General features: G+C 51.8%; 1 protein-coding gene across 23 annotated transcripts in view; it reads left to right on the forward strand.

Annotated features, from left to right (window-relative positions):
• The first annotated feature begins 337 nt into the window (after window positions 1–337).
• The window catches only part of Wiz (WIZ zinc finger), a 28356-nt gene continuing 5687 nt past the window's right edge, over window positions 338–23006 (forward strand). For 2 of the 23 annotated variants that reach the window (XM_085833245.1, XM_085833247.1), the window contains exons 1-5: window positions 344–464; window positions 1910–2154; window positions 8642–8714; window positions 14586–14909; window positions 20563–21066. In XM_085833245.1, coding sequence (XP_085689371.1) covers window positions 2134–2154; window positions 8642–8714; window positions 14586–14909; window positions 20563–21066 — 922 coding nt within the window. In that variant the 5' untranslated portion in view covers window positions 344–464; window positions 1910–2133. The other 21 variants (XM_029471364.2, XM_085833243.1, XM_085833250.1 and 18 more) reach the window with 20 other exon arrangements.

Raw genomic sequence — 23006 nt, forward strand, 5'->3', positions numbered from 1 at the left:
CTGCTGTGAACTCACCTGTTATTAGCAAACCTAGATGTTATTAACAAACCTAGTATAGGAAGAACCAGTGGGGTGCAGAGGACAGGATGTTGTCATGGTAACAGAGCCCCTCCCTAGACTCTAAGGTCCTGCGGCTCCTTTAAGGATGACCTGCTTGGCCACTCCCAATATGGCGGCGCGCCCGTTGGATTTCCCCCCCCCCCAAAGAGGCACAAGGGGGGGGGCAGACCTCCTCATCATGGCGGCGCGGCGGGGCTGTCGCGCTGAGGTCACGTCGGCGCGCCGGGGGGGAGGGGCGGGGTGGCGGGGGGGGGAGCGATTTAAAGGGACAATGTCCCCCGAGCTGTGGAGGCAGCCGCGGCTGCGGAGGCCGTGGCACCGGCACCAAGAGGGGCAGCAGCTGTAGTGGCAGCGACGGCCCTATGAAGTAGGGGAGCTCCCGGCCAGCGACTACGCCTCCCCCGGTGAGGCTCTACCCAGCCCGGGAAGCTCGCGAACGGGGCGGAGCTGGATCGGGGAGGGGAGGCCTGGGCCCGGTCGGGCCGGGCGGGACCCCCTGGGGCGGGGGCGGGGCGGGGCCTGCAGGGGCGGGGCCTGCAGGGGGCGGGGCTGTACAGGTGGGGGGAGGATCGGGGGTCTCGAGGCAGGTGTCTCCCCCCCCACCTCAGCTCGTCCCGCGGGGTCTCCCGCCCCGAGGTGCACGGGCGAAGGGCGCATCCTGGGGACCCTGGCTTCCCCGCAGGGTGCGTCCGCGCAGCGCCGCCCCTACCTCTGCGACCCCTGCGGGGGGTGGGGTAGGGAACGACCATCTGGACTGGAGCCCCCTCCCCAAGCTGCCAAAGTGCTCCGAAGTTGCGGTCCTGCCCGATCCCCGCCGGCAGTGCCTACCCGAGTGGGCACCCGCAGGTGCTTTCTCCAGGCCTGGGCAGGGACCCCTCCAACCAAGACTGTCAACCCACCCTGTGTAGGGCCCCCCGGGAGCGCCCAGGCCCTCGAGGGCAACGCCTGCTACCAGGCCTGGAGCCCCGGCCCCGCCCCGGTTGCCTGGGCCCGGCCTCACCACCATCTCCCTGGGGAGAGCGCCTCATTCCTGCCCTTCACTTTCTGCTCTACCTTGAAGGTATTTATAGGTGGAGAGGACAATCGCCCTCCTCCCCCCCAGGGTCCTTATTTCTGAAACAGGAGCCCCATCGGTCCTTTTCATCCTCGGGCCAGAGCAACCAATATCGGTGGAGGATGCAAGCAATACTATTGGAAGGTGGCAGGGTGGAGGAGCCCAGGCTTGGTATGCATGAGAGATCATGCTAAGAGAAGGGAAAGGGTTAATGGTGGGGTCACTTGAGAGTGTGGAGAGGTTAAGGGGTTAATAACTCTACATTCCTGGGTAGGGAGAAGGATGTGAATGTTGGAAAAGTGTAGGGGTAATTGATACGGGGCAACAGAAGTGAGTAAAGTATAAGGGCAAAGATGGGGGCCCTCGATACCGTGCACTGGGGAGAGAGAGCGGGGATCCTGGAAACTGGAGGCATGGCTATAGGTTATGCAGTCACAGGAAAGCAGCTGGGCACGGTGAAGCTGTGAGTGAGCCATGGGAGGAATAGGTGGAGGTGGAAGGATTGATGAGGGAGGACTGAGGTGAGTGAATGTGCGTGTGTAACTGTGGTGAATGGAGGCTGTGAAGAAGCTGGGGAGAGAGAAAGCTTTAGTGTACTGAGGCTCGCTCCCAGTAGAGGCGATTGGATTATAATAGGAGTGAATGGAGCCTCAACACCACTTAACCCCCTCACTTCAACTAAGAGGCAAACTGACGCCATAGGCTTTGAAGGAGAGGACTAGGGTTCTGAGAGAGGGGAGAACAAACAGAATTCTCTTCTTACTCTCTTAAGGTCTTCCTTGTCTTTGTCTCCAGGCCCACAATGTCCTGCTGAACCTGCCAGGTACTGAGTGAAGATTCACGGCTGGCACCCATGGAGGGATTACTGGCAGGTGGCCTAGCTGCCCCGGATCATCCTCGAGGCCCCGCTCCAAGAGAGGACATCGAGAGTGGGGCTGAGGCTGCTGAGGGGGAAGGTGATATCTTCCCATCTTCTCGCTACCTGCCAATCACCAAAGAAGGCCCTCGAGACATTCTGGATGGCAGAAGTGGCATTTCTGGTAAGAGGGCGCTGTGGCCCTAAAGACGCATCCCACTTGGCCCCCCAGGCCCAGAGAGAGTCGGGTCACCCCACCCAGCAGGGGCTGAGTTGAAATTGGAATTCTGTGCGATGCTCATAGCCTCCTTTAGTGCTCTACGTACCGCTTTTCATTTTGCCCTTATGAAAACAGATGTCTTGGGAGCCCATGACTGGATGTAAGAAACTGGGATTCATACTTGTAGTGTCCTGCTTTCCCCTCTAAGCTGGACACCAGCTGTATCCAAATCCCATGTCAGTACCCTGAGCTCTTTGCCCAAAGCCCACTTGTTCCTTCTTGCAGTCTTGATGGAGTGGAGCTCCTGAGCGAGTGCCCTCTAGTGGTAAGGTAAAGTCTGGGGAGATTCGAGTCGCCTCTTTCCATCTTGATTTACCCCATACAAGGCTAGCTCACACTGTCCCCACCTCACAATTCGTTGTTCGTTTATTAAACACTGAGCACCTGCTGTGCCACTTTCGGTTCTGGGTGCTACTCACAAAGAGACAAAAGTCCCTGTCCTCCAGGGGTGGGCATTCCAGAAGGGAAGGTGGACAAGGAACGACTGAGCAGATAGATGTCATAAGGGCAGGTTATGCAGGCTATGCAGATATTAAACTAAGTGCCAGGATCATGTCTGGGCGCTCCAGGAAAAGCCTCCTGACACAGTGGTGTTTGAGGCACAGCACAGAATGAGTGGTGGGATGTGCCCAGCAGGTGGCGGGACAGCAAGGGCAAAGGCCCTGCAGAGGGGAGGAGCCTGGTATGTTTAAGGGCCTAACAGGAATCTGGTGTGGCTGGTCCCCAAAAACTTGGCCTTCTAATAAATTCCAAGCACCTCTTCAGTGGTTCCTACATGCCAAGTTCTTTGTCTTCTCAATTCACATCATACTTAGAGCCTTTGTCGGGAGAGCCTCCGTTATTTACTATCTCATGTTAGGAATGGGAAATTCAAAACCCTGAGGGGTGAAGTCAGCAGTGTGGCTTTACAACCCTCTTCCTTCTTTGTTTTATTTTGTTCTTTATAGAACTGGGGATTGCATGTAGGCCCTTGCACATACTCTGCAAAAGCTGTTCATTGAGTTTTGCCCCAGCCCTCCTCTTTAGTTTTTTGGGGGTTTTTTTTGGTTTGGTTTTGGTTTTGGGTTTGGGTTTTTTGTTTGGTTTGTTTGGGTTTTTTGTTTGTTTGTTTGTTTGTTTGGTTTGGTTTTTTGAGACAGGGTTTTTCTGTGTAGCTCTGGCTGTCCTGGAACTCATTTTGTAGACCAGGCTGGCCTCGAACTAAGAAATCTGCCTGCCTCTGCCTCCCAAGTGCTGGGATTAAAGGCGTGCACCACCATGCCCGGCCCTCTTTAGTTTTTAATTAACTTCCCTTTCATTCACTTGTTCTTTCTCCTGGCATTTTGTTTTGTGCATTTTTCATGTTAGGCAAGCACTCTCCCACTAAGCTACATTTCCATGCCTCATCTTATTCTTTAAGTTTTGATTATTTTTTATGGTATGAATGAATGTCTGTATGTGGATATGTGCACATGACTGCCGGTGCCTGAAGAGGCCAGGGCTGTTAGATACCTGGAGCTGGAATCCGAGATACTTCAGAGCTTCCCAGCCTTCTCTTTTAAGTTTTTTCTTTTTCATTATTATTATTTTGTGTGTATGGCTGTTTTGTGCACATATGTATCTGTGCAGCTCCTGTATGTAGCATCTGCAGGGGCCAGAAGAAGGTATCAGATCCATTGCAACTGGAACTACAGACAGTTGTGAACTGCCAAGTGAATGCTGGGAATTGAACCCTGGGTCTTTTGGAAGAGCAGAAAGTTCTCTTAAACACTGAGGCATCTCTCCAGTCACTCCCTGTTTTTTTTTTGTTTTGTTTTGTTTTTGTTTTTGTTTTATTCTGCTGTGGGTTTTTTTCTTTTCTTTGTTTTTTCGGTTTTTTGTTTGTTTGTTTTGTTTTGTTTTGTTTTGTTTTTGAGATAGGGTTTCTCTGTGTCATCTTCCCTGGTTGTCTTGGAACTCACTCTGTAGATCTGGCTGGTCTTGAACTCAGAAATCCACCTGCTTCTGCCTCCCTCCCGAGTGCTAGGATTAAAGTTGTATGCCACCATGCCCGGCTTCTTTTTAAGCTTTTGAGTAATTTTTCTTCTTTCCACACCACCCCCGCCCTCTTTTATGTTGTTTTCTTTCTTGTTTTGTGTTTTGTTTTGCTGAGTTTGTAACCCAGGGCCTCAAAAAGTTAGGCATGTACTCTTGCACTCAGCCACATTCCCAGAGCCCCTTATTTATTTATGGCCCCTCTACACTTTTGGAGCTCCTTGATCTGCCATTGCCTAGCAGCTCTTCTCATGATGCTCAGGTATTGATGAACCCACTTTTCTAGAGTGTGGTAAAGAAGGAGCCTAGCACATGCCATCCCTGCTGCTATCATGGAGCCCTTCATCTGGGTCAGGGAAGATGGACATGAACCAAGACGTAGAGTGAGGAGGAAGCAACATGAAGCACGGGGATCAGGACAGAAGCCCTAGCTTGTAAAGATTGGGACAGGATGGCTGGCACCTGCCAGTATGAGGCAAGAGGGGGCATGGTGAGTAGCAGGTCCTCGGAGCTGAGAGCTATCCCTTAGCAGTCCCCTCCTCAGGACCCAGTGAGTACCAGGACTCTGTCCGAGGTTACACAGCTGGTCAGGGCAGGACTGGAGTCTTAACTTTGTGAGAATTCAAGAAATCTTCTGTAGATTCCAAGGGACTAGGCATTTTTCTCCATGTAGCAGATGACCCAAGACTGGAGAGATGGAGAAGGTAGGTAGGTGTGTGTCTTCACCACCCCACATCCCCACTGAAAAGCTACCAGGGATTCCTGGGTGCACCTGTTTCACAGCCTAGGTAGGAGGAGAAAGGGGCCACTGAGGGGGATGGAACCCACTCTTAATGACTCCCAGAGTAAATGGGAGCACGTGTGGGGATGGCTGCCTTGAAGCAAAATCATAGCATGGAGGTTAGAGAAAGCCTGGATATCTGTCCCACGGCCCCTCAGCCACTTGATTCCCCTTTGTAGACTAGCCACTTGCCCTGGGAGTCTCCTGATGTCTATGAATAGGAACAGTCTCTGAGGCTGCTATTCCACCCTGAAGCCTGGGCATTCCCTCATCCCTATGCAGCCCTGAGAACCCCTCAAGGATTCCCAGGGGTGGCACCCCCAAACTTCTCTGCCGGGACAAGGAAATACCACTGCCTTGCTCTGTCTTCCAATATGGCTATCAGTTGGGACCCTGCCTCAAGCCCCATTGCAGTCCCATATACCTCTGAGGTAGGCTTGGCAGGTACAGCAAAGTCTTGTGGGACTTACATGTTCCACTCAGATCAGCGAAGAGTCTGGTACATGCCTACTATTGTCCATGGGACATGGGACCTGGGAACAAAGAATGGAGAGAATGAATCAGAACATGGAGAAAGCAAGCCTGAGGCTACAAGTCTAGCCTCCAGCTTCCACCCCAGGACGTCATCAAGCCAGCCTTGACACTACAGAACACCCATCTCCTCCTTCCCCATCGCTATTTCTCTGGATGGAACTCTTCCTGTGATCTCATTGGCCCCCATCAGTGGCTCCTTGAAGCTGGTTTCATGGCTGTTTGCATTGTACTGAGGAAAAAACAGAGGCTTGGAGCTGAAAGGCCACTTCTTGTCACAGCTGGGCCATGCACTTGGAGTTATCTGGCAACAAAGTATAGATTCTTGGCAACTCTGCCAAGCTGCGGGCTGCCTGGCTTGGAGGTTAAGTGGCTCATGGGCACTCTTTCCTCTCGTTTGTAAGCTGTGTCGGGGACCCCACATCGCAGGAGCCAGTGAGGGCTTCTGGCACTGCCACTGACTCAGAATTGCATCTGAGGTGCCACTGGGACTTCTGGATCTCCCTCAGCATGGAGGCTTCTGGGCAAAGTCCCCACCTCCAAGCTGTCTCAGATATAGTCCCTGCTTGGTCTCCTTCTTCCAAACTTGCTGCCACTAAAAATAGGAGCCTCACTGGAGCTGCTCAAAGAGGCCAGTGTGCCCCCCTGGCTCCCGGAATTCTTAGACAACAGCCATTGCGCATAGCCATCAAATCTGGGACACTCAGAATTTCAGAAACAGGACACCTGGGACCCTCAGACCCACATCTCTAGGCTGTGCTGGGACTGGTTATCCACTAATTGGTCACTTTCTCCTGATTAGCTCTCAGCTGTGACTGTGTCTAGGCTAGACCCTGTTTCTTAGGGTTGCTTTCCCAGCTCCCACTGTCTTCTCCAGCACCTCATCATAACTTTTGTCCTTAAACCCCAGAGTATCCCTGCTAGGAGCAGGGAGTGGGTCTGCCTCCATGATTCTCAAATGGGGACAGTCAGGTCCCACAGGGGACACTTTGGGGGATGTGTGCAGACATTGTCAGTTGGCATGATTGCAGGATAGGTAGGAATTACTGTCCCATGGGCGAGCAGAGGCCAAAGACATTATGGATTATCCTACAGTGTGCCGTACTGCCTCAGCCCAAAGAAGGACCCTCTCCCAAGGGTCAAGACGAAGACCACTCTGCTCTAGGATATGCAAAGTTTTGTACCTCTGCCCCACATTTTGAGGCCATGCCATTGTAACAGCCCTTTTGTCAGGCTCAGCAGACAGACCATACCTTCCTGACCACTCCCTCTCATTTTCATTCTTCTATCCCCAGTGGTAGGCTTTTAATTACCAGGGAAAATTGGATGGTGGGGTATTGGAAGAATCCGTGCCAGCCCTCGCCCTTTCTGGACCATCCTCAAATTGAGGTTGATCCAGCAATTGCATCTGTCAGGCCCTGGCCAGGGCACAAGTTCCCCCAGCGTGTTAACCTTGGCCCAGGCAATTGGCTTACTCCCTGCTTGGCATGCTTGCCGTGTCAGGCAAGCGTGGTGGATAGAGAGGCACAGGCCAGGATTCCCGCAGTGGTTCCAGGCATTGGCTCTACAGGCGGATAATGGAGAGTTGGCTCTATCTGTGTTGTTTCGGGGTGGTGAGCATTCCCAAAAAGAGATTCCATTCTAGGATTTAGGGTCCAGAGGCAGGCGTGGGCCATGTGTGGTTCAGGGTGGCCAGGCTTCCCATTCATTATCCAGCATGTGTTTGTTGAGTATTTGCATGCCCGATGCTGGAATGCTTCCATGAATGAGCTGCAAATGCCCCAGTTCTCAGGGGGCTTATGTGCTACAACGCACCCAGACATGCAACTATCCACCGAGGGAACCTGGCAGTACCTGGGAGAGCTAGGAGATAAATGAAGTAGGTGCCAAGCATGGTGACACAGGCCTATCATCATAGCACTCAGAAGGCAGAGGCAGGAGGATGATGGATGCAGGGGTAGCTTGGGCTACATAAAGAGTTCTAGACTAACTGGAGCTGCATAGCAAGCGTTGACTGAAAAAGAGCTAGGCAAAGGCAGGTGTGCATCCCATCAGTCAGACAGCAGAGGCAGGGGTATTGTGAGTTTAGAGGTCAGCTGGTCTCAAGAAAGACCCTGTCTCAGAAGCAAAATGAAGACTAGGCATAGGGGCACACACCTGTGGTCCCAGCACTTGGGAGGTAGAGGTAGGCAGATTGGGAATTCAAGGTCCTCCTCAGCTACAGAGTGAATTTAAGGCCAGCCTGAGCTACATGAGATCCTGTGCCCACGAAAAAATAAAACCAAAACCAAACCAACCAACAGAAATCCAATAAGTATTAATTTATATAAATTAGGATAAGAGGGAGATAATAGCATCTCATTTGAGTCAGCAGTCAAAGTGCCAACTGCAAAAGTCCTGAGGCTGCCACACACAGTGCTGCGCACCCTTATCCAGCACTTAGGGGGCAGAGGCAGAGGAGCTCGATGAGGTCTTTATAGCAAGTTCCAGGACAACCAAGGCAACATAAAGAGACCCTGTCTTACACACACACACACACAGTTGGGAGAGGGGTGGCTAAGGCCGAAGAAAGTTAGGACTCAAAGCTTCAAAGAAGTGGGGGTTGGAAAGAATTTGATAATGGCAAAGCAGTAAGGGTCCCGGAAAGGGAAGGGAAGTTGAAGGAACCAACCAATAAAGACCCAGACCTCATGTCTGTGCCATTGTTGTGGCAGGTGGGACTCTATCTTTTCCCTGTAGTTAGAATGAAAAGCATATGAGTTTTCCCAGGGTGTGATTTTAAAACAAACAAAAACTGCCCTGGTTGCTGGGTGTGGGGAAGACTGGAAGACAGCAAGCCCCTAGGGTCCTCCAGGAGACCTAAGGGGACTCCTTCAGAGAACCTCCTTTTAGGATACAGAAATGCAAAGGTCAGAAGCCTCTGAGGGATAGGGTTGGGACCTACAGGTCCCATCTGAAGTACCCCACGAGGCTCTTGGAGCTGAGGTATGGAGGGCCCTGGCCAGGGGAAACCCGGCCCTGGCCAGGGGGACCCCAGCCCCTCAGGGTCTCCCCTCTTTGTTGCAGATGGGCAGCCCCATCCTGGCCTCAGCGAAGCCCTCCCCCGTGCCACCTCCGCCACCCATCGGATCAGCAGCTGGTGAGTGCCACGCTGGCCCTGACCTCAGGTAGGGCAGAGGGCCAATCAGGAGTGTCTAGGCTCCATCAAATCCCTCTGGGGAATGAGGGACAGGAGGGAATTAAAGAGGTCAGGCAGGAGGAGGTGACTTCCTGTAGACCCGCCCTGGGTATGTGTTGGGGCTGAGGGGGAGATCTCAGAGCAACACAGAAGGTCAACTCTCACTACCCCTGCTAGGAGCCAGGCCAGAGAGGAACAAGTCTGCAGGTTAAACCCTTGGGATCCAGTCTCTCTGTTAAGTGATGCTCAGATTAATGCCTCTCTGAGAGGAACAAGTCTGCAGGTTAAACCCTTGGGATCCAGTCTCTCTGTTAAGTGATGCTCAGATTAATGCCTCTCTGAACCTCAGTTTTCTCATCTGCAAAATGGAAAGCTACCTTGCCACAAGAGGTTTCAAATTGGCCTTGGGAACTCAAGGATCATTGGGAAAAAACAGGAATCAACTTCAGTGTTAACGGCCACTACTCTGATTCTTTTGTTTGTGGTGCTAGGGACAAAACTCAGAAGAGGGAGGTCTTACAAACTCAATGCAAGTACTCTACCATCTCTCCCTGAGTTCTAGCCTCAGCCTTGCTACTGTTTATTAAAGAGTTTAGTGAGCCTAATATATAATTATGATAGTCTCAAGATTAACAACAGGTCTAGAAATAAATAATAATGATTATGTTCTGGCTGTCAGTTCAGCCCACTGACTCTTTGCTACAACCCTTGGCCTACAACACTTGGCCTATCTGTACTATCAACTTCCCTACCTGTTCCATGGATGGGCTCAATCCTCTCCCTTGTGAAGGCAGGCTCTTAAAATGAAGGGAGCCATGCATCTGTGACCTCAGCACTCATGAGGCACATACTAGAGAATGGAGGCCAGGATATTCCTCTGCTACATAGTAAATTCAAGGCCAGAATAGATTCCTGAGACCCTCGATGAAAAAATATACATATGGGTATATGTATATGATGGGCACAATGGCACATACCTACTATCTCGGGACCTGGGATTTTAAAACAGGACAGTCTTGAGTCCAACACTAGCCTGGGATACATAATGAGACCTGTCTAAAATAATTGGCAAGCCCATCCTGCTAATACAGAGGGAGGAGGATTGTTGAGTTCAAAACCTGCCTGAACTAGAGTGAGTGCAAAGCTAACATAACTTAACAAGATCCAGTCTCAAAACTTTACGAAGAGAGAGGACCTCAGTAATGAGATGTCTTAATCAGCCTACCATCAAATACTTTAGGAGCATCCTTAATGTTTAGATAGAATATTAGCAGCATGCAATAATTACATGCCTGACATGAACCAGGTCCTAGGTTTACTTCCCAGTGCTGGGGAGAAATGAAGAGAGAACCGATCTCTCAGGAATACTTAGACTAAAAAGTCCCAGAACCTGGTGTGGTGGCTACATCTTTAATCTCAGCACTTGGGAGGCAGAGGCAGGTGAATGTATGTGTGTTCAAGGCCAGCATCATCTACAAAATAATTTACAGGACAACCAGGGTTACACCATGAGACCCTGTTTCAAAACAATAACAATAAAAATTAAAACAAAAAAAGAGACCCTAGAGCCTGATATGGTGGCCACACCTTTAATCCCAGCACTTTGGAGTTAAAGGCAGGCAGATCTCTGAGTTTGAGTCCATTCTAGTCTACATAATGAGTTCCAGGCCAACCGGGAATACATAGTGAAACCTTATGTCCCCCTGGAAAAAAACCCATCAGTCCCAAGGCTTACTAGGTATCAGGTGAGGTAAGGTGCTCCCTGATTCCTAAGTACTTGAATTACACCTGTCTCTGCCCTACATTTTGTTGTGGGGTCATAGTCCCCACTGAGGCTTTTAAATAAGCACCTGCTTTGTGTGATAGTTTTCATTGGTGATAGCTGTCAAAAAAGCTCCTTAGACATTGTATAAGGAAGACGAGATTCCTGACTCTTGAAAATCATCTCCATTTTTAGGATTGGAAAACTGAGGCCCAGAGAACTTTCCTCATCTACTCTGATCTCCCAGCCCTACCTATCTCCCTCCCAGGAAGGTCAGGGTCACTGGAACCCTTAGTCACTCCTGACTCTACCCTCCAAGAGGGGAGGAGGTTCATCCTTTGAGCTGTCCTGCCACAAAGTTGACCTTCACCAAATTTGGGGGAGAGATGTGACTAAGTCGCCACAGTTTGGGGAGGACCAAGACAGAAGCAGCCTGGAGCCCAGGTCAGAGCCTTGGATCCTCCCTGGGGAAAGGTGAGCGTTCACTGTACCTCCAGATTTGGGGGTACTCTTTTGAGGCTCTATCCCCAACCTGTGGTCTCTGCTCATTTCCCCAATGATGCAACAGGGCTGGGGCTGTGTGGACAGGTGCACCCTAAGAGTTGAACCTGGCCTTGACGCAATACCTCTGGAAAGGCCCACTCGGACTTCCTCACCTTTACCCTATTACTCCCAACCTCTGCACAGTCACCCTTATGCTGGGTCTCGAGGAACTAACAATTCCATCCCGCCTGGGAGGACTCCCTGTCACTACTACCCTAGGGAGGGAAACCAAGGGTCACAGCTAACTTATCCCCGTTGGCACTTCCTTGCAGCTACTGGGATGGAGACAGCCTGGACTTTCAGCCGGGCTCCCCACCACCCCATCTTCTGGGTCCCTTCCCTGCATCCCTTGATGTTCAGGGCTCTTGGGAACATCCCATGGTCCAGGAGGCCAGGGAGGGTACCCCATCTGAGCAGAGGTTCAAGGACTCAGTTATTGTGAGAACTATGAAACCTTATGCCAAGCTCAAGGGCTCTAGAAAGTTCTTGCACCACCAGGGTGAAGTGAAGTTCTTAGAGAAATACTCTCCAAGCCACCACAAGTTTGATTGGCTCCAAGATACAGATGAACAGGGGCCCCTGAAGGATACAGGGTTGCACCTGGACCTCCCTGCCCAGCCACCGACTGTCACTTCCTTCAGGAGGGTAATTGTGCCAGTGGATAACACTCCCAAGACCTTGGACATGGAAGTTATGGGTACCAGAGAGGACCTAGAGGACTCTGGGGAGGTGGCCCAGCCTTCTGGGTGGGGTCTCCACACATCAGCCTCAGAAGTGGCCACCCAGACCTGGACAGTGAACTCTGAAGCGTCTGTGGAGCGACTGCAGCCCCTGCTGTCCCCAGTCCAGACAGGACCATACCTGTGTGAACTGGTGCAGGAAGTAGCTGGTGGGGTGGACAGCAATGAAGAAGAGGAAGAGGAGCCAGCTGTGTTTCCTTGCATCGAGTGCAGCATCTACTTCAAGCACAAGGAGCACCTCCTAGAACACATGAGCCAGCACCGCCGAGCACCAGGCCAGGAGCCCCCAGCTGACCTGGCTCCACTGGCCTGCAGCGAATGCGGCTGGGCCTTCACAGAACCCACTGCCCTGGAACAGCACTGGCAACTGCACCAGGCTTCCCGGGAGAAGATTATTGAAGAGATCCAAAAGCTAAAGCAGTTTCCAGGTGATGAGGGCCGTGAGGCACGACTGCAATGCTCCAAGTGCGTCTTTGGCACCAATTCCTCTAGAGCCTTCATGCAGCATGCCAAGCTGCATGTGCGTGGGTCACTGCCCAGCCGGCAGGCCACGGAACCTTTCAGGGGTGGCAGCCCAGTCTTAGATGTTAGCACCCTCGTCTATCCCTCCTATGGAGACTCCTCAGGCCTCAATACCTGTGTTCACTGTGGTTTCACAGCACCTAGCAAGAGTCTGCTCAGGGAGCACATGAGGCTAGTCCACGCCCACCACACCCACTGGGAGGAGGTTGGAGAGGCCTTTGAGGACCTCACTAGCCAGCCCTGTACTAGCCAGGATGCATATACTCACTCACCCGACACTGCCACCGTGGACTATTTTAGCAAATCTGAGCCTCTCTTGGCCTCTGTCTGGCAAGAGAACCCTTCTGGATATGACCCTGACCTTGCCTTTGGTCCAGACTATCAGCAGCCAGGAATGAGAAATTTCCCATTGTTAAATTCAGGCCAGCAGTCTCTTGGGAAGCTGGCCTTTCCTTCCCCTATGGCATCTGCTTCCTATTCTATACAGCTCAATAGAAACAAAAGCACTGTCCACCTGCAGAGAATGGAAGACAAGAGTCATCTTTGGAGTGAAGAGGAAGAGGAAGAAGATGAAGATGTAGTGCTGACTTCTGAAAGGGATTTTACTCCTGAAAATGGAGCCTTTCCACCCCTAGCCATCTCTAGCCTCATCCCTCAGCCAGCCCTTGAGCTGAAGCAGACTTTCCAAGATGCCCTGCAGGCAGTCGATGCCTCAGAAACTCAGCAGCAACAGCTCCAAGGAATGGTACCTATTGTTCTGATGTCAAAGCTCAGGCCACAAGTCATAGCTGCCACCACCCAAGCATCCCCACAGCTGCCGCCTGAGGAGCCAGAGCTGAGAAGCACCCACCCCCTGGACTTCCTGCTCCTAGATACACCTTTGGGTGGCTCACTGGGTCTGAACACACTCCTAGAAGGGGATCCAGCCATGGCACTAAAGCATGAGGAGCGGAAATGCCCCTACTGTCCTGATCGCTTCCACAATGGTATCGGGCTAGCCAACCATGTCCGGGGCCACCTGAACCGAGTGGGTGTCAGCTACAATGTTCGGCATTTCATCTCTGCAGAGGAGGTGAAGGCTATTGAACGCAGGTTTTCCTTCCAGAAGAAAAAGAAAAAAGGTAGGGCATCGGCCTTGCTTTGGGAATCCATCTCCCTCTCAGTGCCTGGGAGTCACAGAGCTGGACAGTAGAGTTCTAAACGTACCCATCCTTACTCTGAATCCTACTTAGCATTCTGCGGGGTAAAATTTGGGGTCTCCCGTCTTGAAACACCTGGGAGCCATGGGCTAGGTCACCACTAAATGTTGGTGGATGTGCAGCGATGCCCCAGTGCCCTGGTCACAGTGGCAACTGGAGAGAGGAGCTTGAGCACAGCAGTCAGCCACAGGCAGATAATTCCATTTGATTCTTTCATGCAATACATGTGTATTGAACTGGGTCATCTCTGTTCTGGGCCCTGAGAAGACCATCAGTGAGCTAGACAACAGTTTTGCTCTCTTAGAACTCATGGCCCAAGCAAAGTAACAGGACTCTTGGTGGGCTTCAGAACCTGGGCCACCTATGTAGTATGAAGATTTCCAGGCAAAGAGTTTCTGATTCCAGAGGTCTACCTCTAGTTAGAGCACACTGGGTAGTTCACAGCCCACTTGGGGAAGGCATTAATATGGTGTTTGAGTGAATGAGAGTGCATTGGAGGGAGGGAGAGAAGGAGGGAGAGAGGAAGGGAGGGGGGAGGAGATGCTAGAGTGTGGGGTAAGTGGTAGACAGCCAGGAAACTAGGCAGTTATGGCATCAAGTGACCAGGGCTCCAAATCTGAGAGAGGAAACTGAAACTCTGCCTTGAGGGTCAGAGAAGGCTCCCAGATGTGAGTATCCCAGTCTCTATTTGTCCATTTCTTCATAGAACCTACATTTAATTTATAGTATGGGACACATCAGGCAAAAATAGACAAGGAAAAGATGTCTATCTAATACTCTCAAATTGCCAATCCAGAAAAGCCTGTTCTAGAAGATGTTCCTAATGCTGTCTGATGTGCAAGTGGGGGTCTGGGAAGTTAAACTGTCTGGAGTTTTTGTCTGGTTTGGGGAGGGTGCACAAGCTGAGTTTCTGGTCGGGAAGATGCATCAACAGCAGAAGGGAAGACAGGCATTCCAGGGTGATCGCTAGAGCAAGAAAAGTCCTGGGAAGGAGGTAGAGTTGGGGAGGAGAGTGGCTCCCCTCACCACTACCCCAACTCAGGAAGTCTGTGTCTTCTTCCTGCAGTGGCTAACTTCGACCCGGGCACCTTTAGCCTGATGCGATGTGACTTCTGTGGGGCTGGTTTTGATACTCGGGCTGGCCTCTCCAGTCATGCCCGGGCCCACCTTCGTGACTTTGGCATCACCAACTGGGAACTCACCATCTCACCCATCAACATCCTGCAAGAGCTGCTGGCCACCTCAGCAGCGGAGTTGCCCCCAAGTCCCCTGGGCCGGGAGCCAGGGGGGCCACCCGGAAGCTTCCTGACTTCAAGACGGCCACGCTTACCTCTCACCATGCCCTTCCCACCTACCTGGGCTGAGGACCCTGGGCCAATCTACGGAGATGGTAAGGGGAGGGGACAGGTCAGGCTCCTGCCCTTCCCCGGGGGGTTCAGAGGGATGCATGGGCGAGTTAGAGGGCAGCCACTCTACTTGACTAGAAGCGTTTCATCTGCCTGTCACTCCAGCACCCAAGGCTTGGGCAAGATGACCAGGGCCAGCCTGGGATGCATAGCAAATTCCAGGCGTGAGCTAAGCCACATAGTCGGGTCCTATTTTTTTTAAAAAGCATATTAACAAATTTTCTCACCACTATATTGCCACATAGGGATAATTTCTGTTTTATTCAAGGGCTGGTTCATGGCCCTTTCTGAATCCAGTTTCTCAGTGAGTTCTTTCTACAAGCAGTGGTACTTTACAGGCACAAAGCCATTTCACTCCTTACAACAAGCCTATTAAGGTGTGTGTTTTCATCATATCCATATTACAAAGGAGGAATCTGAGGCACAGAGAACTTAACTTAACTGTCCCAAATTATACAGCCAGAGAGAGAGAAGCTTTGCAATCCAGGTAGCTGGGCAGCAAATTCTTTGTTCTGAAAATATTTTCTATGTTAAATACTATGTCCAATAGAATTTTGTGAGATGTCAGTAATAGCCTTTAACATTCTGTACTGACCTCGAGGGTCACCACTGGGTACATGTGGCCATTGAGCACTTAAAATATGGCTAGTACTGAGCCACTCGTTATCTTACTGTAGTGGATGGTACAGAGCTAGAATCCAGACTCTAGGGATGTGACTAAGTGATAGAGTACATGCTGAGCATAAGCAAGACCCACGGTTCAGTGCCCAGCACTCACTAAAAAAAAAAAAAAAGAGTAGAATCTAGATTCAACCAGTTTTACCCAGCAACCTTGACAAACTCCTCCCATACTCAAGCAATTGCATGTACTAAGATTTTAACCTCTGTCATCTCAGATATGCCAAAAAACAAAACAAAACAAAACAAAACAAAACAAAACAAAAACCAAGTTTGTAGTGCAAAGGTTTATCTTATTTTGCTTTGATGTGCTGGGCATGGAACCCTGGACCTCATGTATGTTAGACAAATGTTTTTGCCACTGAGCTATGTTCCTAGCCATAGGATTGTTGTGTGTTCATCTTACAGACAAAGAAACTGTAGATTGCTTTGTCTCAGCCATACATAGGCAGAGTTGGACTTCTGAGCATCTTATTGATAGTATCTGGAAATCTAGAATCAATATTTAGTGTTAGATTGCAGAGATGGGCTCAGCAGAATTAGAGGAAAAGTGAAAGACCTGATCTTGCCGGGCGATAGTGGCGCACGCCTTTAATCCCAGCACTGGGGAGGCAGAGGCAGGCGGATTTTGAGTTCGAGGCCAGTCTGATCTATAGAGTGAGTTCCAGGACAGCCAGGGCTATACAGAGAAACTCTGTCTCAAAAAACCAAAAACCAAAAAACAAAAAAAAGACCGACCTAATCTCTAAAAATGCTGACTTTTGGGGAGCTTTTAAACGACAGAGAACTCAGCTGGGCATGGTGGTACACACCTTTAATTCTAGCCCTCAGGAGACAAAGACAGGTGGCTTACATAGTGATTTCTAAGAAGAGACCTTGTCTCAAGAAACAAAAGTAGGGGAACATAGAACTCAGCCATAAGACATAGTTGAGTGAAATTCAAACTTCTTGGCTCTGGGGAATGAAATACATCTAAACTGGGAGAATTGGTGCAAGGTTCCTGGGTCTGGGCTTTCTTCTATGGTTGTCCTACCTACAGTTTCCAGGCTACTGTCTAGATGTATATTTTAGACTTGCCTGGACCCATCCCATCTGTAAGCCAGGTTAAGGCACTTGAGAGTTTTTCAAAGGACAGGGCAAGGATGTCAAAAGTCCATCTCTTTCTTAAACAAGAAGAAACTGAGGCACAGACAGGTTGGTGATGAGCTGAAGCTACATCAGAGACACACAGATGAATGGGATATGGGGCTTCTTGCCTTAGTAAAAGATTGCTCACCAAGGATTCAGCCTTCCCACCTAATTTGGTTTATAATGTCTCAGGCATGGCTGGAAGGCAGAGCCAGCTCTAAGAATGTCTAGGTCTGTAGCAAGTAGTCTACAGCTCTGACCCCTTTTTTTCTGTGTTGTCCCAGCATAGGTCTGTATATCATGCTCACATTTCTTATCTAGCACCAGGGCCAGACACTCCCAAGGCTGAGACAAGTACATAACAGCCAGATTCACTTAGGACCAATCTATCTCTATCAACAACAAAGTTATGTGCCACTCCACAAAGGGAGCTGGCCCAAACTCTGTGGTGTGAAGTAGAGTTAGCTCTTCATTGGCTTTGTCTGAAGGAAGGAGAGAGACATCTGTATAACCTCTTCAGGGAACACACAGAAATGGGAGTGTGATGGAGTAGCTGAAACGATCCTAGAAACTTTGCAAAGTAACGGTATCCCAAATCGGGGCCAGGTGGGGGCAGTGGCCCTGCTTGGCAGGTCTTTTTAAAAGGTTCTTCCCTTTTTTCCAAGTGAGCCAGAAGGGGGAGGCACCAAATTGGGGGGGGGGGAGTCAAATTCAGGCCCCACCCATCTGTCAAGGAACAGCTGGACGCTGCAGCTTTTAGTTGGGGCAGGGGGAGTGAATGGTGCTAGAATCATAGGTGAGGAGGGACCAAGTTTCTTGGATTGCAGGACAACTCTATCTGCGAACAGCTAGATAGATGCTAGGGTGATGTGAAGCTGGGGGAGGGTCAACCGTGGTGGAGAATGTAGTGTTTTTTAGTATTGTTCTAGAAGCTTTGCCTTGAGTAAGGATACTTATGATCAGGTCCATGTTTGTCTACCTAGCAAAAGAGACTTAGAGAAAAAACAATGGAACGGGGTCTCAAGGCAGGTCCTAGCACTACTGTCAGGATTCTAATTCTGAATGCTTGTATTGAAGTGAATGTGTGTGGCTGGAGGGTTCCTTTTTTTAGCTGTAGAGATGTGTATATCCTGGAGTGTGGCGGCTGCTAGAGGCTGACAGCAGCTTGGCCCTAAACTCCGGGTGGCTCCCAGGAGAGTGAAAATGGAATCCTCAGCGCCAAGAGCATTTCGCTCGAGGCGCTCGGCGCTCATCAGGTCGCCCTGGGTGCGCCCGGAGGGGCGGAGCAGAGCACGCTCGGAGGTCGCGGTGCGCGGCGCTCCGCTGCTCTCGCCTGAGGCGGCCGCCCCGCGTGCGCCGGAGCCAAGATGGCCGCCTCCACCGCCCAGTGCCGAGTGACAAAAGCGGAGAGCAAGGCAGCGGCGGGGCCGCGCGCGGGGGGTGCCCGGGAGCGCGCGCCCACGGGGGCGCCCTCGCCAGGCCCCCCGAGTCCAGGACCGGTGGTTCTCCCGGCGCCGCCGCCGCCTCCACCCCCACCGCCGCCGCCACCGCCGTCGCGGGACGGGCCCAAGGCCGAGCCGGAGCCGGGGCCCGCGCCCGCGCCCGCGCCCGCTCCGGGTAAGAGTTGGCGGAGGGGAGGGTGCCGGGAGGGGAAAGTCGGCGTCCCTCCCGAATGTGCCGTCGCCACCCTCAACACCCGCCGTCCGATCTCTGCGGCACCCCCCACCTCAGGCGCTCGGGCCCTGGGCTTCCCTCAGCCTCCTGGAGGTCCCAGGCTTCGGAAGCACTTTGCAGTCGCTCCTCCGGACTCTCCGGCTCTGACAGAAGTCCCCTGCCTCTTTTGGAGTCTCAGAAGCTCCCAGTTGTCACGGTTCCGATCCCCTCGGTGTTGGAAAGCCACTTTTGGCCCTGCCCCATCTGACAGACGCGCCCACTTCCACCTGGAGACTTTGACAAAGTACTCTGTGTCATGATCTCGGTAGCCTCCTGTCCTGTCTTCTTGCCAATGTGGGACTCAGATTGAGCAGAGAGCGACCTGCCTTAACCCCCTGCCCTATTGCTTTGTCCAGGTCGTCTCCGAAGTCCATCTGACACACCGTTCTTTCTTCCTCAACTCTTGTTCAGAATTCTACTTCATCACCTCCTGCTACCCCCCCCCACCATCCCTGCCCCTTTTAATGAAAACTCAGACTAAGAAAACCGACTTTGATTCTTTCTCCCTACATATCTCTTACCGGAGGAGGCTTTCTCACTGGATGGAAGCTTAAGAAACTTGGTGCAAACTTCTGTCATTCCCATTCTTCTTGTCCCCGAGGTGGTCCGGGGTCCAGGTTCTTACCTTGGCCAGTTCAGCTGGTGATGATAGTTCACTACTGGGCTTGATGCTGGCTTTGAAGCCCCAGCTCCCTTGTCTGGTAGAGATTTTCCCCTCCCCTCCCCGTCCTCAGCTTCTTGCCTTTTCTACCTCATCTCTCTGGCTGCAGACTGTGCTATCTGACTCTTCTAATTGTTCTCACTTTTACCCCCAGAGAGGCATTTGTCTTAAAGTGTCCTCTGATGAGGAATCTCAGCTCAAACTTGCAATATGTTCTCAGACCAGTGAACCCTCTACTGGACTGAAACTACTGTTTGTCTTTCCTGTCATTGGACAATCTCTGTCCCTGCATTGGGTTTATGGGCATAGCCTCAGCTATCCTGGAACGAGTGGCTTCCAGAAGTGAGAGCAGATGCCAAGCATGAGGAAGAAGTACCGTTCTCTCAGTCTCCTTCTTGGGGTGGACAGCCTGACTCATGAGTGGGCTGAGCCTGTCTCCTCCACCCCACAGGCCTGTGTTCTGAGGAAAACACAATGGTGGCCATGGACTTGGGGTCTCCTTTACTCCCAAAGAAGAGCCTGCCTGTCTCTGGGACCCTGGAACAGGTGGCCAGTCGGCTGAGCAGCAAAGTGGCCGCAGAGGTTCCTCATGGCAGCAAACAGGAGCTGCCAGACCTCAAGGGTGAGTGGCCAGGACAGTCATGATCACAGACGCACTTTTTGGATTAACATGGGTTGGCACCCATCTTCTTTACAGCACTTTAAGGCACCAAGGAGTTAGCTACTCAGCTGTCTTCTACATTGAGTTTCTATAGCTTTGGCCATATGTGTGGCCCTCAGCTACTACCTTACTGGATGAGGAAGGACTATTCAGTGAAGCGGTGGACAAGGTGGGCAAGAGATCACAAACTTAGGTCATTTGCCAACCTTGTTGGTTTTGAGCTTTCATGTGTTTCATATTTGTTTTTCTGTAGACTACAAGGTTCTTGAGTGTAATGCTAGTTTCTAGGTATATTGAGAAGAGCAAAACCAACTGGCCTTTGCATCATTGAAGTCAGGCGGGGAGACCAAGAAGTAGATGGGGACTGGGCCAGGACTGTTACTAAGACCTTTTATGACTTAGCATTTGAAGTTTTGTTAGTTGCAGAGAGTAGGTTAGGTATTAGCTCCATATGTGATATGTGTGCATGCACACAGGCATTTGTGTAAACATATTGTCAGGGCACCCTGGAATGCTGCAGGTCTGAAAGGCAATCCCACTGGCTGGACCACAAGAGTGTAGCCTCCTGTTGAGTGCCCTTGTACAATAGTCCACAACTATTCTCTTCTCTGAGCCTCAGTTTCCCTGCTTTCAAACAAGAAATACTAACCCTCACCAAGTTAGAATGGTTGTCAGGATCAAAGGGGTTTGGCAAAAGCAAGGCACTTATTTTGCCCCTGGGTAATGGGAGGAGAACGGGTTAGCTACACCTGAAAGGCCTCATGCCTTCCATCCTGGCCTCCATCTCATCCTCCAGCCCAGAGCCTGACCACCTGTGAGGTCTGCGGTGCCTGCTTTGAGACACGAAAGGGCCTGTCCAGCCACGCGCGTTCACATCTGCGGCAGCTTGGGGTCGCAGAGTCAGAAAGCAGTGGTGCTCCCATCGACCTCCTCTACGAGCTGGTGAAGCAGAAGGGCCTGCCTGATGCTCCCCTTGGGCTGACCCCTAGCCTGACCAAGAAGTCCAACTCACCAAAGGAGTTCCTTGCTGGGGCTGCCAGGCCTGGCCTACTCACACTGGCCAAACCTATGGATGCCCCTGCTGTCAACAAAGCCATCAAATCACCTCCTGGCTTCTCAGCCAAGGGCCTGACCCACCCATCCAGCTCTCCACTCCTCAAGAAGGCCCCACTGACTCTGGCAGGATCCCCTACACCCAAGAATCCTGAGGACAAGAGCCCCCAGCTGTCCCTGAGTCCCCGACCAACTTCCCCAAAGGCACAATGGCCCCAGTCTGAGGATGAGGGGCCGCTGAATCTCAGTGAGTTTGGGTACTGGGAGCTGAGGGGGGTGCTGGGATGTTATGTGGTTTTCAGAGGAGGAGAACCCAGGGTAGAAATGGAGACCTGCAGTTTCCGGATCCTGGGTCATCCAGTCAGTGCTAGTTGAGGCACTCACTATGTCTCCTATTGGGTTGTCCTGTGATGGTCATTTTTCCCCATCCTGGTGATCTTCCCCTGGAGGTCTGCTACAGACCTGAGCCTGCGGGGGCCTACTTGCCACTTGAGAAGAGCTCTTGTCCTCTGGAATGATGGTGGAGGTGGTAAAAGTAGTAAGGGTGCCTGTGGACCTGGCTTTCCCAGTGGGAGTCTGGGATGTCTTGGACCATACAGGTAGATGAGTAGACAGTCTACCAGACAGAGATTCCTTACATTGGCCCCTTTTTTCATGTCTCCTAGCCATTTGTGCTGAGGCATCTCCTTGTTTGTGCCCAAAAGTAGAGACCCTGCATCATGGTTGCCTTGCACTTAGCAAGTAGGGCCTGAAAAGAAACCCTCCAAGTCCAGTAGTCAGGTTCCTAGAGGTGTCCACATGCTTTCCTACATGTTGGCAGGTATTAGAGCCTGAGGATGCCTGTGTCTCCTGGCAGCCACTTGAATTGACTCTGCTGTGGTTTTAAGAGTAGGGGTCCTTGGTAGTCTTGTGATTTCCCCCTGCTCTTCACCTTCCATCTTCCTCTGTAGTTCCTGTAGCAGACGTCCCAGGGGAGGAGGGCCTGGGAGCATCAGGATTGGACACAGAAGTACATCCATAAGCTTCCCACCTTCACTTGATGCCAATGGCTAGGCAGGGAATAGGCTACCTGAAATCTACAAAATCTACAAAAAAGAAGGAAAGAAAGAAAGAAAGAAAGAAAGAAAGAAAGAAAGAAAGAAAGAAAGAAAGAAAGAAAGAACAAAAAAAGAAACCAGAAACAAGCCAAAACCTGTCGAAAGCAGGAAACCTGGATTCTTAACCACCTGGGCAGCTGAAAAATCACAGCAGACCCTCCTGCCTTCATCCCTTAGGGCCGACCAAGGTGGCGGCCGTGAACCCCCTCCCCCTGTGTTTTGTCTCCGCAGCTTTAGATAGTGACGGGGGCAGAGAGCTGGACTGCCAGCTGTGTGGTGCCTGGTTTGAGACCCGCAAGGGCCTGTCCAGCCACGCCCGTGCCCACCTGCGCCACCTGGGCGTCAGCGACCCGGATGCCAAGGGATCCCCCATAGACGTGCTCCACGGGCTCATCAGGAGGGACGGCATCCAGATCCGCCTCCCACCCGGGCGGGGAGCCCTGGCCCAGCTGGGGCGGCCTCCTTCCGCCTCCACAGCCCTCTCCTTGCTCCCTCCCCCACCGCCGGCCAAGAAGGCCAAGCTGAAGGCCTCGGGTATGGCCAGTCCCTGGGGGAAGCAGGATCTCTCGGCCGCCGGCATTTTCTGGGCCTCTGATGTGGAGCCGTCTCCTCTCAACCTCTGTAGGTTCTCACTTCAGCTGCCCTTCCTCCCTGTGGGCCCTGGAGCCCCTCCCTGGGGGGTCATGGCCCCCTCCCTACTCCCTTCCTGTTGTAGTAGGGAGTAGACAGGGGCCCTTGGCAGTGGGCTGGCTCAACCCAGAGATTTTGTTGGCGGTGGGCTGCTGGTCCCTCTCTCTTGGCCTTGACCTTTATCACCATGACCCTGCCTGAGAATGAAGGCCAAGGGGAGGGTCCTGCCTTTTGGTGTGGAAGGAGTCCTGGGTCTAGACAGTATGTGGCACCTAGGCTGGCTTCGTCCTGTCTCCTGCCCTGTTTTATTGGGACCCACAAAGCTGTGGAGTATTGGTACTGCTCTGCCAGGACAGAGGTCCTATTAGCTCTCTGGCCCCCACCCCTCAGCTCCCTTACTTACACGCCATCCACTATCACCCTAGCTTATGGACACACTGCTGCCCATACCTAGCTGGCC

This window comes from Mus caroli, unplaced genomic scaffold (genome assembly GCF_978045245.1).
Source record: "Mus caroli unplaced genomic scaffold, Mus_caroli_1 scaffold_18, whole genome shotgun sequence".
NCBI lineage: Eukaryota > Metazoa > Chordata > Mammalia > Rodentia > Muridae > Mus > Mus caroli.